We start from the raw sequence: 16,421 nt of genomic DNA, 5'->3' as shown, positions 1-16,421 counted from the left end.
TAGATCGCGGAGACTAATACTAATGGTTTTCGGAGGAGCGTTGGAATAAACGTTGTTATTCGTTTGGATGATGGAATACGAAAGAGACCGACAGAGATCGGTCTGTTTATTTTATAATCTTTCGACATATCGAATGCTATAAAGTTCTTTATAGCACATACACGCTTAGATAGGAATAATCAATTTTAGGATATACATCAGTACGGTTGTAGGAAACCCTCAAAGGGCCAGCATTGGAAAGTGTTCGAGGGCAGCTGTTGTTCCCGAAATCTGTTCCGAAGGTAATAAGTAAGCTGAGACAGCTGTATGGTCGTCCGGAGCAACTACTACAATGTCATCTGGAGAAGGTGCGTAGGCTGGAACCGCCGAAGGCTGACAAATTGGCGACATTCATACCGTTCGGTACAGCAGTGGAGCAGCTCTGCGAGCACTTAGAGGCCGCCGGGTTGAAGCAACATCTGGTTAACCCGCTGTTAGTGCAGGATCTGGTCGACAAGCTTCCTTCCGGCGATAAGCGCGAATGGGTGCGGTACAAGAAGCGGAAGAAGACGGTGACGCTCCGTACCTTCACTAATTTTATTTCGGGAATCGTTGCCGAAGCCTGCGAAGCGAACGTTTCTGTCGACTTCAAGGTCGAAGCGAAACCAGGAAGCTCCGGTTTCGAGAAAGGGCGGAATAAAGAGAGAGGTTTCGTCTACAATCATTGGGCTACAGAGTCGGTCGTAAACGTCATATTCTTATGGACAATACAAAAGTATTTCCGGAGAAATCTTAAGAAACTCCCTTAATTTTCCTAAAAAATATAAAAGAATCCCGTGGGACTTCCAAAAAGTTTCTCATGAAAAGTCCTAAGAGTTTCCCGCGGATATTTCGAAGAATTTTCTGTGAAAATAGTCAACAGAATTTTCGAAGAGCTTTACCAGGCTAATTTGAATGATTTTCTGTAGAAAGTTGTAACAATTTCCCGTGACAATTCTGAATAATTTTTCATGATTATTCTGTAGAATTTTTTTTTTAATTCCAAAGACCAAATTCTACAGGAGGAAACTTTAAACTAGTTCCCGTGGAAAATTAGAAAATAGATTCCATATGAATATTTTGAAAAAAAAAACGTTATCTGGGGACGTACATTAGGGTTCTTTCACAAATTACGTAATGCTAATTCTGCCGATTTTGAACCCCCACGCTCCCCTCGTAACAACTTTTGTATGGAAGCTTTTTTTGTATGAACCGTAACGCTTGGCCTGACAGTCCCTTAGATTGTTCCGACGATATTCAATTCATTTACCCGTAGATATCTTGAAAATGTCTCGTACAAAAATTAATAAAAATCGAATGCAATAAAAAACGCCACGCCAATCCACGCCGCCGCCACCGCCGCTGACTAAAATGGCTGTCGGTGTGACGCCGAACACCTCTATACTCAAGGTTTGGAGTGACTGAGCATGTCTCTTGGCCGAGTAGGTCATTTGAAAAGTGGGAAATGTGGTGTGAAAATTGAGACATCTCACTACTCACTTTTTGCAGTGAAAAGTGAGACATTTCACTTCTCGCTTTTATTTCTCGCTTCTCACTGTAAAAACTGAGAAGTGCGAAGTGAGTTTTTAGACGTCTCAATACTCACTTCGCTCTTTTCACTTTTTGTAGTGGGAAGTGAGAAATGAGGAGTGATAAGTGAGTCGTTTCACTACCAACTTCTCATTTCTCACTCCTCTTTTCTCACTTTTCAAATGACATGTTCGGTCAAATGTCCTATTCGGCCAAATGACCTATTCGGCCAAATGTCCTTTTCGGCCAAATGTCCTATTCGTCCAAATGTACTATTTGGCCAAATCTCCTATTCGGCCAAATGTCCATTCGGCCAAATCCGAGCAACACAAGTCAGACAAAACTGGTTGCAGCAACTTGATTTTGACATAATCTGGGCACATATGAGTAGCAGTAACCTATGTGGAATATGTGTGCTGATAGGGAAATGTCCTATTCGGCCAAATGTCCTTTTCGACCAAATGACTTATTCGGTCATTTCAAATGGCTTCCGGCACAATAGGTTTCGGTCATACGAGCCTTCTCCCTTACATTAATTTATTGAAAATTCAGGCCAATTTTAATTTGGGGAAAAATGTGCAGTCAATACAAACGCTAAATAATCTAGATTTTGATTCCCGATTTTGACCAGTTCCAGTGGTTGTGTATGTCCTTTTGACCATTGACCAGATTTTGATTCCCGATTTTGATCATTTCGCATGAAAACCAGTGCTGCCGTTATCATTATTTCTGGAATTTATGTAATATTTTATTTGGCATTTCATCTCAAATCGAAATCATTAGATTTTCTTATCCTTCGAAGTATTGAAGGGTTCTTCTTCGTGAACCAACAGAATCATGAACCTTGTTTGAACACCATGTGTAATCTATGTTTACTAAAGCTTCATATCAGCAAAAAGGTGATTACTACCATAAGCACTTATTAATTATTCACCATCTCTCCCATATCAACAGATCGTACCTAATATTGGGCATGGATTCGAAACAAAATCCGGACAGCCTGGTGCTTGGCCCGAAGACCATCATCATCGAGTGGAAGGACGATTGGAATCGACGGTTACGACGATTCCAGCAGCAGTCTGGTTCTTGTTATTAGGAACGGCAAGAAAACACAGAAGGTAGGAGTGCTGGCTCCACCGCGAGCTGTCAAGTCAATTTGAGTCATCCAGTGCGTGGGTGTGTATGTGCGGGAAATGAGTGTTTCGGAGAATGAGCATGGCCAGGTCATGGTTCGAATAATTGTAAATTACGCTAAGTACATAAAACATGAGGCCATTAGGAGCTTAATGGCACCGAATTTTACAAAACACAACCTTACTCACAATGTATTAACGTAGGAAATAAGTGGATTGTTGTAGAAGATTGGACGAATCACAAGAAATTTCCCTAAAGTGAAGATCCTCCCGAGCAGGGAGACGGTACCATATTTTGATTGTATCAAATTCAGTCATTAATGACGTTCGTTAATATAATTTTACAAGTACTATAATTTTTTGATGAAATTTAGTTTCTTATACTTATATTTTTATGCTTTGGAAATTTTTGAATATTTTTAACAACATACAAAGCTGGTCGTTATGCATAACTTTGTAACTGAATAAAACAAAACTCTATAATTCTTTTATCTCCTCCTGCTCGGGTTCCCAAACCAATGTGATTAGGTTCGGTGACGAAACTATAAAGTCACAATTTTCATTGTAGTGTTGTTCAGTGCAGGCACTCACATCAAAGAGAATTTTACCAAACTATTGTCGTCGTCACTGTAACGAAATCAAATTTGGATTGAAAGAGGTCATTCAAACTGAATCGGGAAGAATGGTGTTGTACTCGGAAATAGATGAATTAAACATAGTCTTACCAACAATAGTATTTTTGTCTCTGTCAGTGCCATTGAAAACTAATTAACAAGCAAAAGCGTAACAAAAAAGTAGCGTCAGTCATTGTGTTGTCGATGCACAACAAAAAGAAATTATATGCAATAATGTGTACAATAAATCAGTTTAAGAATGTACATTTTTATGGTTATTATGAGCAAGTCATTTTGAGAAATTCGTATTCAACGGAGTTCGATCAAGCATTGGTCATCCATCGTCGTCGAAATAGCTATTATCTCATAATCATTACAAATCAGTTCTCAAGCAGTACAAGAAAATTGGATTTTCATTTGTAAATATATGATAATTTCTTTTGATAATTATTTTTTCATTTATCGGACAGTTTGAACAAAATCTACATGTACTGACTGCAACTGAGTTCGTGTGGCGAAGTTGTTATAATCGATCGAATATTATTTTCCGATCAAATCACGAAATCATCAGATAATTTATCAACAAAATAAACATTGGAGCATGAAACTTAGCTATTAGTATGTAAACAAATATGTTGTGTATGGAAGCAAATTGGAACAAGAATCTATCAGAAACGTATTTAATTGAAAGTAATATTTAACTATAAATTGTATACAAATTGTGATCATACTCTTGTAAATACAACCAGATAAGCAAAAATCTATCACATAATCGAAAATCAAAAACTCTATCTTATTTCTACAATGAAAATATTTAGCACAAACATAGCAGTCAAAGCAACAAATTTCCATTGAGTATATTTCAGTTAAGTGTTTTGTTTAAATTTTTTAACTATTAATATCTTCCAAATATATTACAGTAGCGCTCATTTATTGAAAGTCCATGTTCAAAATAACGATTAAGCCAATAGCTCATCCCATCAGAGTATTTCTCAGTGTTCTGAGCGCTTCGTCAAAATATCTACTCAATCAAATCTTGTAACTTTAACGCGGAAATCAAATACCTTGTAGGCCGTACAAGTGAATCAGCTACGAGGAATGTAGAACGTTAAGTGGAGAAAAAAAGGAAAATAAATTCATTAAATTATTTTGTATTAAACTGAACCAAACGTCGAGCGTTTTATTTGTCTTCGAAACAGACCCATGAAACAAAACTCTGCGAAAATCCGAAAAATAAGAAAAGGAAAACTTGATGGTCATAAATATTTCAAACCTTTCGGTGACTGTTGTGTTCCGTTTCCGCAGTAGGGTAATTCACATACCAACAATTCAAGATTTAAAAAGTCGTTTATTTTTTTAACTCTCGTTTATATCGAAGACCCAGTACGCCAAGTAGTCTATCTGAACTAAGCGGGTGAAAAGATTAAACGTTAAACCATTCGGAAACATCAATTAATAACGTAGCGTAAAAATGGCAATTTTCAGCACCCCTCTCCTCTATGTAACTTTTTATATGAAGCATCTAAATTTTTGTTGTGGGGGCAGCCCTGCATTTCCGGCACACTTTAAATCACCTTGGTATAAACAATATTAAATTTCCTTGCAATCTCTTATATTCTTATCCCTCATTCTCTCTTATAATGGTACATGTTAAAATTGATTAAATCATAATTTTGAGTTCCACCGTTACGCGAAACCATGAGGAGCTGGCTTTCAGCGAGTAATGAGATCTGCATTCGAAAATTAGCTTCGGGGACATATGATTAAACAGGTGTAAAATTATCCTAAATTTCCTTTCGAATGAAATATTCATTTTGAGAATTTTCGCTTTAAATATGATAAATATAACGCGCTGCATTTCGTAACGCGACACCTTAGCTGAATTGCACTTTTTCGCTTTTGAAATACAAGTCCGTTTTTAGCTCTGGTATACGGTTTGGAGTCTCGATTTATTCTACGCATTTCTCGTATACATCAACAGAAATGAGGCTGTGAATTCAAATTTCGGATAAAAAATAAGGAAATTATAAGGCAATTTATTAAATTGATTTCAACACCGCCGCGTTACGCTGATCGACAAACAGTGTCCTGCAAATAGTGTCGCGTTACGCAAACGTGTTTTTGGTTGATAGAATACATAATTGAAGCCGATTTTGATGAGGCATGTGTATTGGACAGATGATATTGTCATATTCAGAGCCGTAGCGTGAACAGCGCCCTTGGGGAAACCGTTATTGGGCGCCCGTTACTTTCATGCATGTTCAAAACAAATAGCATGAACATGATAAGAGCTTTTTAAAATCAATTTGCCTGGGTCCCTTCTCATTGCTCGATCTTGGGAAATAAGAAAGCGGACTCTTTGGAAAGTGATATTTACGATCGGAAAATCACCTTCGATTAATTTTTCACATTACTTCGTCAGGAAACCTTGATCAGCTGGCAGCAGAAATAGAAAAATGGGAAGTTGAGTAGATGGCTGTGTCGAAGTGGTTCAAAATACTGAATATGGGACGATACTTTAGTCGAACCATGTGTCGTATAATGTGCATTGCACATATTTTCAGGGTGAGGCTCTCGGAAGGCAATCTGTGTGTCTGTGGCGATTATTAGGATATTGATCACGTCGTGTTGGCGTGCGAGGAGCATCGTGGCTCCAGATCTGCGCTAAAGGAACATCTCCGGATCCGAGGGAAACAACCATAAGGGAAGTGTTCGCGGGTCTTGATCTCGATTACATGTCCCTTGTCCACCAATTTTTGAGAGTTTCTAATGTAAGACTGTAATCATAGTCCGCCCATCCTCTTGTATGCTTGTATGCGTTTCCCTTTATATGTCTTCCTCTCGTAGTTGTCTCCCAAGAAAATGTTTGTTCCCCAAAACTAACATTAGTACATAAGAATCATGAAAAATTGTAATTAAAACATGATTTTGGCTCGGTAACGCTTAACGGCAAATTAGCCTTCTAAATAAATGAAAATCAATTTCTTTTTGCCTTTCTCCTACAACAAAGTTGTACCGAAAGGCTATCATTTCACTCCAAAATCGAACTTTTTATAGAAGACTCGGACACCTATGGTGTTATATACCAATCGACTCTGCTCGTCGAGCTGAAAAAATGTCTGTATGTCCGTGTGTACTGTGAATGTGTATGTACACACGAAAACCGAAAAAAACATTAGCAACTTTTTAGTCTAGTAATTCCTATCCGATTTTCTCGCAACAAGTTGCATTCGGTAGAGGATAAAGCCTTGTTGATCACTATTGAATTTGATAACGATCGACCATTGCATTTAAAAGTTATTAAGAAAAAGGAATCGAACTATATAAGCGCCATATTAGGTTGGTGTGCGAGAAAGGCAGTTTCACCACTCGGTGAATTAAGTTGGGTTTTTAAATTAATCTTTTTTCGCGTAGTGGATGTAATAAATGTTTGCTTCATGAATTCCTTAAGCCTATATGACCTGCATATGTTCCAATAAGTAAGAAGTAAGGATTATTTAAAAGACCAGAACATTTCTAAAAATCCCTTTTTAAGAAGTTTTAACGGTTTTCTGACTACCGCCAACGGGGTCCAAGTAACCAAAAGTTTCTTTAAGAGTACGTTTCTCACTTAATCAGCTTCACCGAGCTGCTTAAGCGAGAAACGTACTCTTAAAGGAACTTTTGGTTACTTGGGGGGTGTCATTGGGCCAAAATGTGGTATATTCCAAGTAAATGTTACAAAACTCTTGTAGTTAACATTGGAATCAAGTTTTAAATAGTTTGGTACAAGCTTGAATAATAAATTTACCACTGTGTGAGGAAAAAATAATAAATGAGGAAAATTCTACAAAGTTATATGTTGTTCAAAATTGGCCCATTCTCACCCCTCACAGGGGGTGACATTGGGCCAAATACAATAAAGTTCAGCGGTGACGATGACTCGATTCAATCGTTCTTTAAAAGTACATTACGCCTCTTACCAACTATGTAAGCAAATCAACCAAAGGCTTGGCCCAATCTCACCCCTTTTTAGCGTGCATTGCTCGTTGCTACGAAAAACCAGAACCGCTATATAAAATATCCATAAAATTCGATGAAACAACAATAGATTATCGTAACATGAGGTATCCATCGATCTAAAAACTAGTTATGTAATAGATTTGTGGGGCATTACTGACACTATTTTAATACGGGTTTATTCGATCAAAAGTTTTATCTTCAAATTCCAAGCATTATGGTACGAGAACAATTAGTTCTTGGAATTTGTTTTGTGATTTCCTAGACGTGAATTTTAATATAATTTCGAACCGATTGAAGTTTTCATTAAAATTCGTAACAGTTTCTGAGATATTAGGAGGGGAAACATTTTTCGTTTTTGGCCCAATCTTACCCCCTAGGCCCAATGTCACCCCGAACGATGGTATTAGAAGTTTTAACGGTGTTTCTGAATATTATGCATCCCAAGATAAACACTCAGATCATGATCACCTCAATCAGCCTCCGTCGAATTGCGCTGGAGCGCGCCCATTTGCTTCATACACGGCGGCTATTCAGCTATGGCAACCCCATTCGGACGCTTGTTAAATTTAACAGCACAGACACGCACCCTGCTCTGAACCAAAACATCATTCCAGTAGCGTCTTACAACTGATTTGCTCACGCCCTTTAACTATAGTCAGACGATTTTTGGATGTTTCACTTATGGTTTATTCGTCATCTAACGATGAGCCCCCGTATGTTTGTCATCAGTATATGATATTGTGAATGTTTTAGAACCGTATGCAATGCGATCGGTATGAGAATAATTGCAATGGAGTCCAAATAATCTAATTTTCGTTGCTGATCCGGAGCGGTGTGAATAGTCCGATGATTTCCAGAATGTCGCTTAGATTTATGGTAGCTGTAGTGTTATTTATGTTTTTCGGACCTCCTTTCAGAAACGCAGATTTTTCTTGGTTGCGTATCTTAAAGCTATACATCAATTTTATTAGATGAATATTCGAGTTCTCAGATTACATCTACTCACATTCGGTCGCCTCTACGTATTCAAGTTCAGCTGATTTTTGCGCCTTTTCCAGTAAGGTAATGTACTAGACCTAATTACAACATAGTTATGAGAAACACTGAATTACTGGTATAGAACAAATCCTACTTACAGTGCCAGTAGTTAGAATACCGGAACCTGATCAATAATATAAGTTTCACTTCTATAAATTCTGGGATGTCGATCTCCTACTTTTAGGTTACCTTGAGGAAACATTAGATTATTTGATTATCGATATAGGCTAAATCCATATAAACTCACAGTATTGCTAACAGGAAAGTAGATCAAGTTCAGAAGCGAAATACCAGTGAAAAATAATATTATTACGTTTATGAATTCAATTTACGAAACTACAATATGCATATAGGAGCCGCGTTATCAAAGCATCACTTTGTTATCATCTGTTTTCGCTATTCCATGACATTCGTTTCGCTGCTGTCGAAGTTGACGGTTGACGTTGACGGTATCCCTTTGTTGAGAGAGCCGGATTGCCGGAGGGATATTGGCCGTGCTGCCAGTGGTCGCAACATCCCCGACCCGTGACGCACTTCCGGTGTACCTACCGACTCTGCGTTACCATTACCTTGCACCTGGAGTACTGCCAGCTTGGAAACTGGTCGCCGGAACACGCCTTCCGTTGTCTGTACCCAAGCCTGACGAATCCGGCCATCGCGTCCAGGGATCGTCGTTATGACCCGGCCTCTCAACCATCCGTTACGTTGACCTTCGTTCACAATCAGCACGAGATCGTTCTTTTCCAGGTTTTTCGTCTCGCCGAACCACTTGGTCCTATTAGCGAGAGTCGGCAGATATTCGTTCATCCATCGACGCCAGAATTGATCCATAAGCTGCCTAGCCATGTTCCAATTGGTACGGGTCACTCTTGTTGGTTCCGCTAGTGTTGTTCGAGGCTGGATGACACCGTTCGAGCTCAACAGGATAAAGTGATTCGGAGTTAGTGCTTCCTGGCTGGGGCTTTCTAGAGGAATTGAAGTTAACGGTCTAGAATTTACTATAGATTCGGCCTCGGCAATAACCGTTAACAGGGTTTCGTCGTCCGGGTTACGATCGCTACATAAAGAGCCTAAGGCCACCTTAACGGATTTTACGAGACGTTCCCATGCGCCCCCGAAATGTGGCGCAGACGGTGGGTTAAATACCCACTTTGTATTCGAGTTGGTAAAAGTTTCAGCCAACCCTTTACCAATCTTTTCGATCTCTTCACGAAGTTCTCGGCTTGCCCCCTGAAAATTTGTACCGTTATCCGACTGAATTTGGAAAGGAGATCCTCGACGTGCAACGAATCTGCGAACTGCCATCTTGCACGACTCCGTAGATAACGAATGGGATGCCTCCAAATGTATGGCTCTCACTGTGAGACATGTGAATAAGGCAATCCATCTTTTGACACAACTACGACCAACTCTAACCTGGATAGGGCCGAAATAATCCAGCCCGACGTAAGAGAATGGTTGGATCCCGGCTGCGAGGCGCGACTCTGGCAATGGTGCCATCCGTGGCGTTGTTGGTTTAGCTTTGTTGACCTTGCAGGTAATGCATGCCCTTACCACTTGACGGACCGCAGTGCGAAGATTGGAAATATGGAACCTTTGCCGAATTTCATTGCAAACCGTATTGTGATTGGCATGCAGGTACCGACGATGGTGCCAGTCAATGATCAACTTGGTGAGATAGTGGTGGCGTGGTAAGATGATTGGGAACTTGAAGTCGTATGTGACATACGGGACGGCTCCAATGCGACTGTCAACTCGTACCACCCCATTTTCGTCAAAAAACGGCGATAGCTTGTAAAAAGGACTGGTTTTCTCGATCGATTTTTATTGAGTGCGTTGTCTATCTTTGATGGCGACTTCTTCCAGATAAGCTGATGCCTGCACATTGCGCCACAGGTTGTTTTCTGCTTTTATCAGCTCTTCTTGTTTCAAATGACCGGTGACCAGAATTTGCTTCTTACTTTTGCGATAGCAATTTCCGACGTAACGGTAAACGTAAGCTGCTACTCTCAACAGCCGTTCCCATTTGGAGAACCGATTGAACCGATAAATATCCTCAGTTTGTCGCTGTTGTTGGTGAAGCATACAAGGCCGTATCTCTTCATCTGTCTCCAACGACTTCGTAGAATTTTGCTCTGGCCATTTGGCCTCCGGTTGGTAGAGGAAATCGGGCCCTCGGAACCATCGAGTGGTGCTTTCAGTGCTGGGTCCCCTTCCCCACTTGGTTGCCTCGTCGGCCGGATTAAGCTGAGTAGGAACATATCTCCAATCCTTGGATTCCGTTTTGTTTAAAATTTCCCCTACTCGGAATGCCACAAATTGCCGGTACCGACGTTGCTGGGACTGAATCCAGGCCAGCGTGGTTTTCGAGTCTGTCCACATTACTCGATTGCAGATTGGTAACGTGTGGTACCCCATCACTGCCTTGGAAAGCCTTGCCCCCAGAAGTGCCCCCATCAATTCCAGGCGTGGCACTGACAATGCTTTCAATGGTGCTACTTTCGCCTTCGTCATAGCTAGTGTGACGTACGTTTTTCCTTTAATTATGGCTCGGAAGTAGGCCGCGCAAGCATATGCTTCCTCGCTCACATCCGTAAAAACATGTAGTTCCACCATACCGATCTCCGTGGATGAGAATTCTGGGAAGTAGGCTCGGAAAAGTTTCATCTGACCTACCTTCTTGAACAGCTTTATCCATCGCGACCAGCGCGCATGTACAGCTTCTGCGATCTCTTCATCCCATTTGGTTTGGTCGCGCCAAGTATCCTGGATGATCATTCTTCCCTGGATCGTTATATGTGAAAGGATACCTTGTGAGTCAAATAGACTCATGACGCAACGCAGTACGTTTCTCTTCGTTGGTACAATGCCGTCCAGCTGAAGCTCCGTGGAAAAAAATAGGACGTTTTCATCCGGTATCCACAAAAGTCCTAGGACTCGTTCTACTTCACCTTCTCAATCGATTTGGATGACTTGCTGCTGAGGATTTTCGGAATCCCCGACCGTTTGCAGAAGTTCATCGCAGTTTGAATGCCAATTTCTGATCTGGAATCCTCCCCTTGCGTGCACCTTTTTAACCTCGAGTGCTACCTTGATTGCTTCCTCTACCGTATCGAAACTGTCGAGATAGTCATCGACATAGTGCTTTTCTATTATTGCCTTCGCAGCCTCTGGGAACTCTGCCTTATGTTCATGCGCGTTGAGGTTCTTAATGTACTGTGCTTGACAGGGTGAGCAGGTAGCCCCAAAACATCCAACTTCCATCACAAATGTCTTCACAGGTTGCGACGGGTGGTCGCGATAAAGGAATCGTTGACTGTGCATGTCTTGTTGGCGAATTCTGAATTGATGAAACATTTGTTTCAGGTCGCCGCAGACGGCTAGTGGTCTCTCCGAAATTTGCACAACACCGAAGCGAGGGAGTTAACAAATCTGGTCCCTTTAGCAGCATGTTATTCAGTGAGATTCCTCCGACCTTCGCCGCGGCATCCCAGACCAGCCTTATTTTACTTGGCTTCTTTGGGTTTCTCACGGCGCCTAATTTTTTTTTTTAACATAAAAAGCTTGTTTATTAATGGTTCTATTATTCAAAATTAATTACAATTCGATTTGAAGAGAAAATTCTAGCTCATCTACGTCTATAGCGTTATCACAATTCATGATAAAGGACACATAATTTATAAAAAGCTTAAGAATTAATGTTGTTTGTCTCCTGTTTGTGTTGGTCAAAGCTGGTCGAATCAAGTCATCGAAGGAAAGTCTCCTCCCTCCCCCGATGATCGTTGCCAATACACGCTGTAGTTGTCGCCATGCTGATGCTACCCTTGGGCATTCACTGAGTTTGTGGGCTAGAGTCTCCGTTGCCATGTTGCAGTGTATACATTGTTCGCTGTCCGCTCTCCGCATGGTGTGCCACAGCATTCTATATTCTGTTTTCTCATTTACGAGTAAGTACCAAGAGCTTCGTTGTTCTGATGAAAGTAGTTTGCTTCCAATGTTGCGCCATACTCTCTTCCAGTTTACTCCAGGATATCGTGTCTCTACTCTAGGCTGGTCCGTTTGGTCAAGATGGAAACGGTGGATTTGTTTGGACGTAGCATTTTGTTGGATTTGAAGCGGCAATCGAGTAAATGTTTGCAGAATAACTTTCAAACACGGAACGTCAAAAGGTAGAGCATGAAGATTTCTTTGACTTAGGTAAGTCTTGTAGAAGGGGATACAGTCAATTTCCTGAATGTGACGGTTCGTCAACAAGGCCTTCGATTTAAACATCGGGATCTGTAGCCCTAAGCCTCCTTGATCACGTGGCCTCACTAATTGCTGAATTGGAACTCGCGCCGGCTGTCTCCTCCATAAGAAGGTTCCGATGATACTACTTAGCTTAGAAGCATGGATGCTATACAACGGCAGAATTGAAGACAAATACCATACCTTCGCCGTGATAAAGGAATTGAGAAGAATCACTTTTTGCTGAAGTGTTATTGTGCGCGCTGAATGCAGGAAAATCTGTTGTCCGATTTTGCTCAAAGTGCGTCCCAGTTCAATGTGATCATACGTCGTATTGAATTTACAAACATTACACCTAGGATTCTAATTTCATTTTCTGTCCTTAACCAGTCTATTTGAAGTGCGTTCCATTGACAAATCCAACATCAATCGACGTTGTCTTACGCAGGTTTAGCACAGCTCGATACATACCCAAAGCGTAGGAATAGGTCCCGCATTTCGTGTGCTTTTTCAGCCGATGTTGTGATGGTTGTGATATCATCTGCATACGTTTGGCCCGCACACAGATTCAAGAGATACCATCAGTGGGTGCAGGTACAACACAAACAGATGCATCGACAGAGGGTCTCCTTGTCTTACGGAGCGTTTTATAGGGATCGGAGCGGTCATATGACCGTTTATCAACAGGCGCGAAGTGGAGAGTGTTGAGATACGAGTAAGCAGATCTACCAGCTGGGTGTTAATACCAAGAGCGCGCATATTATCGAAGAGAAAATTATGACGGACACGATCGAATGCGTGGTCAAAATCGAAGCCGATGAGTTTCGCTACTTGTTTCCGAGATGTAATTCGAGCTACCCGATCTTTCAACGCTAGTGTTGCTTGAAAGATGTTGTTGTTCCCGTTCGAGCATTTTTGAGAGGCAGTTAATATCCGATGAGTCCTCATGATGTTGTCTAGTCGTGATTTGAGTATACGGGAGAGCAATTTGTAATCAAAATTGAGAAGCGAGATTGGCCGGTAAGATCCAACAGTGTTTCCAGCTCCCTTTTTTTAACCAATACAATAATTCCATCAACAAATTTAGACGGAAAATTTGATTCTAGGGCCTCGTTTAAGATCAGGTTTAGCTCGCGGTGGATAACATCGAAGACGCGAAGATAAAACTCCTTCGGTATTCCATCAGGCCCTGGTGACTTCTTGAAGCACTAGTTTTATTGCGGTAAACATGTCGGCGGTGGTAATAGGATTCATGCAAGCGTTGTTCGTAGCGTCGTTATCTGGAACAATCTGGGCGCACCGGAACTCATCTATTTGCTCGGTTGTATCATTTGGTTGAGAGTACAGTCCGGAGAAGTATTGGCGAAGGTGTTCTTTAATGCTTTCCGATTCATCAATGATGTCTCCTGCTTCAGTATCAAGCCGGGATATTGTTGTTCGTTTTCTTCTCCTTTCACCAAGCTGAAATATTGAGAGGGGTTCTCCGGCTACAATACGCTCATTTATTCTCACAAAGGTTTGGGTGAAACGACGTTGTAAATTGAGCATTTCTCCCTTAAGACGGTTGATAGTCGTCAGCATTCCTGGATTCCGATAGTAGCAGTCGTAAGCCCGTCGTAGTTGGTCGTGACGAATCTGCAGTGCGTGGTGAAATTCTTGGTAGATTTGTTTTGATTTCCAGCGGAAAAAGCTAGCGATTTTCGGTTTCGCAAACTCTAGCCACCAGTCCATCCAGTTGCGATAGCTCCTTCTTTGACGAGTCCAGTATTGCCACCGTAGCTGCAGTTCAGCGATATTTTCAGCAGTAAGGAGATGTGGACGAAGTGACCAAAATCCTCGGCCTTGTTGTTGGCCCAAGGGAGGGAGAGTAATTCGAGAGGTTACTGCTAAGTGATCAGAAAACGAAACTGCGTGTGTGTGGATGTTCCAAAGGTGTCTACATAAGCCAGCGCTTACATATATACGATCCAAACGTGAAGAAGAATTCGCTGTGATATATGTGTGGCCGGGCTCTCTGGGACGAAGCTTGATCCATACGTCGTGTAGCTGCAGTTGCTGAGTTGTTGTTTGTAGTGACGGGCTTGTATTGTATCCGGTTGCATCGGCTTGCCGCAGCACGCAGTTAAAGTCACCAGCTAGAATGATGTGCTCGGAGTGATTACGGAGGTAGTATGACAGAGTGGTGTTGAAAAAACGTTCTCGTTGTGTACGATATGCAGTGCCTGAAGGAGCATATACGCAGCATAGTGTAATATTGTGAACAAGTAGAGCAACCAAACGACCGTCCAAGCTTTTCTCTACATTGGAGAACGGGATATGGTCCTTCAAGGCGATTGCGGTGCCTCTCCGAGAGTGATCTACATTGGCGATTACATTGAAGCCCGGAATGGTGAGTTGCTCGTTTTCTACTTCCTGGATGAATAGAATATCGACGTCTAGTGTTCGGGTGAATGTCCGAAGAGCATTTAACTTTGCGTCATTCGTGATAGTATTCACGTTTATCGTTCCTATTGTGTAACTAGCGAAGATGATGGATTAGTGTTGGGTGTCTTGATTGTTAGCAACGTCGTCACTATCGCAACGCATTTTTTTACCAGCTGGACGTCTGGAGCGCTTGCTGGACGTTGATGAGTCGGTTTCGTCGCCGTCGGGTTTTTTGTACTGCCCCGATTTTCGCGTTATCCTCACCCATTGGTCAATCTCACTATCTCTTGGGTGGGTACTCTGGCAGTTCGCCGACGTGTTGGTTTCGGCTTCACGAGGAAGGATCGCCGGTGGAGGCATTAAGACGCTTGTGGATGGATTTGCGTTCGTGGTAGTTGAAAGCTCTGATGGTTGCTGTATTGTCCTTATCGTTAGGGGCTTCGTAGAAGCCCTGGAAGACGGGATCTTTGTGTTCGGAACTGAGGTTTTCATGACATCGGCGTACGATGTTTTGCTCGCTGCCAGTTTTTGAACTAACAACTTTTTATTTTGTACGCACGAGACGCCGTTATGCACGAACTCGTTGCAGTATTTACACGTGTGCTGCTGTCCGAAGTACGCTATGTTCGTCCTTTCTCCATCAATTGTGACGTACGAAGGAATGTTCTTTTTGATCGTCATTCGTACGACGCGAACCCCAGTCGGCAGACCGGAGAACATATGGTTAGCATCCCACAGTTCTTCTCGGATTGAGTGATGTTCCCCGAATGCATTCAGGAACTTGACGATTTTATCGTTTGTGACGTCTTCGGAGAGGTTGAAGAGCCGAACTTCCACCGCTCCATCCTCCATTGCTAGACGTAGTTTGTACGGTTTTCCATCCACCGTCAGCTCGTGCTTGTCGTCGTGCTCTTCGACGATTGTTTGCGCCACTTCGAAGCTAATTGCTTTCACGAAGGCAACACCAGTGTTGCGACTGTATTGTATGCGCAGCACCTGGTCTCGTGTCAACTCCAAGGTTACACCAACGAATTGGTGAACCTCTTCGGAGGTTGGCTTCTTTGGCACATTCACATAATCTATGCGAAATGTGTTTTCGCGGCGTTTGATCGCAGTCATTTGCGCGCGATCGCGACAAAAACGCGGGGAAAAATCACTGGTCTATCTCACTCACTGATGCAAAACAATTGAAATGAAATAAACGATCGAAGTTATTCGGCGTATGTCTTCCGTAAGCGAATCGCGTCTGCTCGGATCGGAAGTTGAGCGATAACTGTGGCAAATACCACACTCCGCGTGGATCGATAAATTCTTCCTCCTGTTTCGTTACTTCGTGATAGTAGTTGCTCTCCAGGTACTCTTTGATCTGCCGCTGTACACTGTCCTTCAGCTCAGGGTCTTTTTTCATCCGCCTTTCAAAGCATTCTAGGCGACG

General features: G+C 42.0%; 2 protein-coding genes across 2 annotated transcripts in view; one reads left to right on the top strand and one right to left on the bottom strand.

Moving 5' to 3' along the window:
* LOC134206757 (netrin-B-like) overlaps window positions 1–4,464 on the top strand; it is a 42,765-nt gene extending 38,301 nt beyond the window's left edge. Inside the window, exon 7 of the mRNA XM_062682484.1 lies at window positions 2,503–4,464. Within this exon, the coding sequence (XP_062538468.1) occupies window positions 2,503–2,644 (142 nt within the window). The 3' untranslated portion in view covers window positions 2,645–4,464. The remainder of the gene's footprint in view (window positions 1–2,502) is intronic.
* Window positions 4,465–8,731: 4,267 nt separating this feature from the next.
* LOC134206756 (uncharacterized) lies at window positions 8,732–9,640 on the bottom strand. The gene has a single exon (XM_062682483.1). It carries the CDS (start codon window positions 9,638–9,640, stop codon window positions 8,732–8,734), a length of 909 nt encoding a protein of 302 aa, XP_062538467.1.
* Between the last annotated feature and the right edge of the window lie 6,781 nt (window positions 9,641–16,421).

Source organism: Armigeres subalbatus, chromosome 1 (genome assembly GCF_024139115.2).
Source record: "Armigeres subalbatus isolate Guangzhou_Male chromosome 1, GZ_Asu_2, whole genome shotgun sequence".
Taxonomy (NCBI): Eukaryota; Metazoa; Arthropoda; class Insecta; order Diptera; family Culicidae; genus Armigeres; species Armigeres subalbatus.
This window is presented reverse-complemented; position numbering and strand designations above follow the sequence as displayed.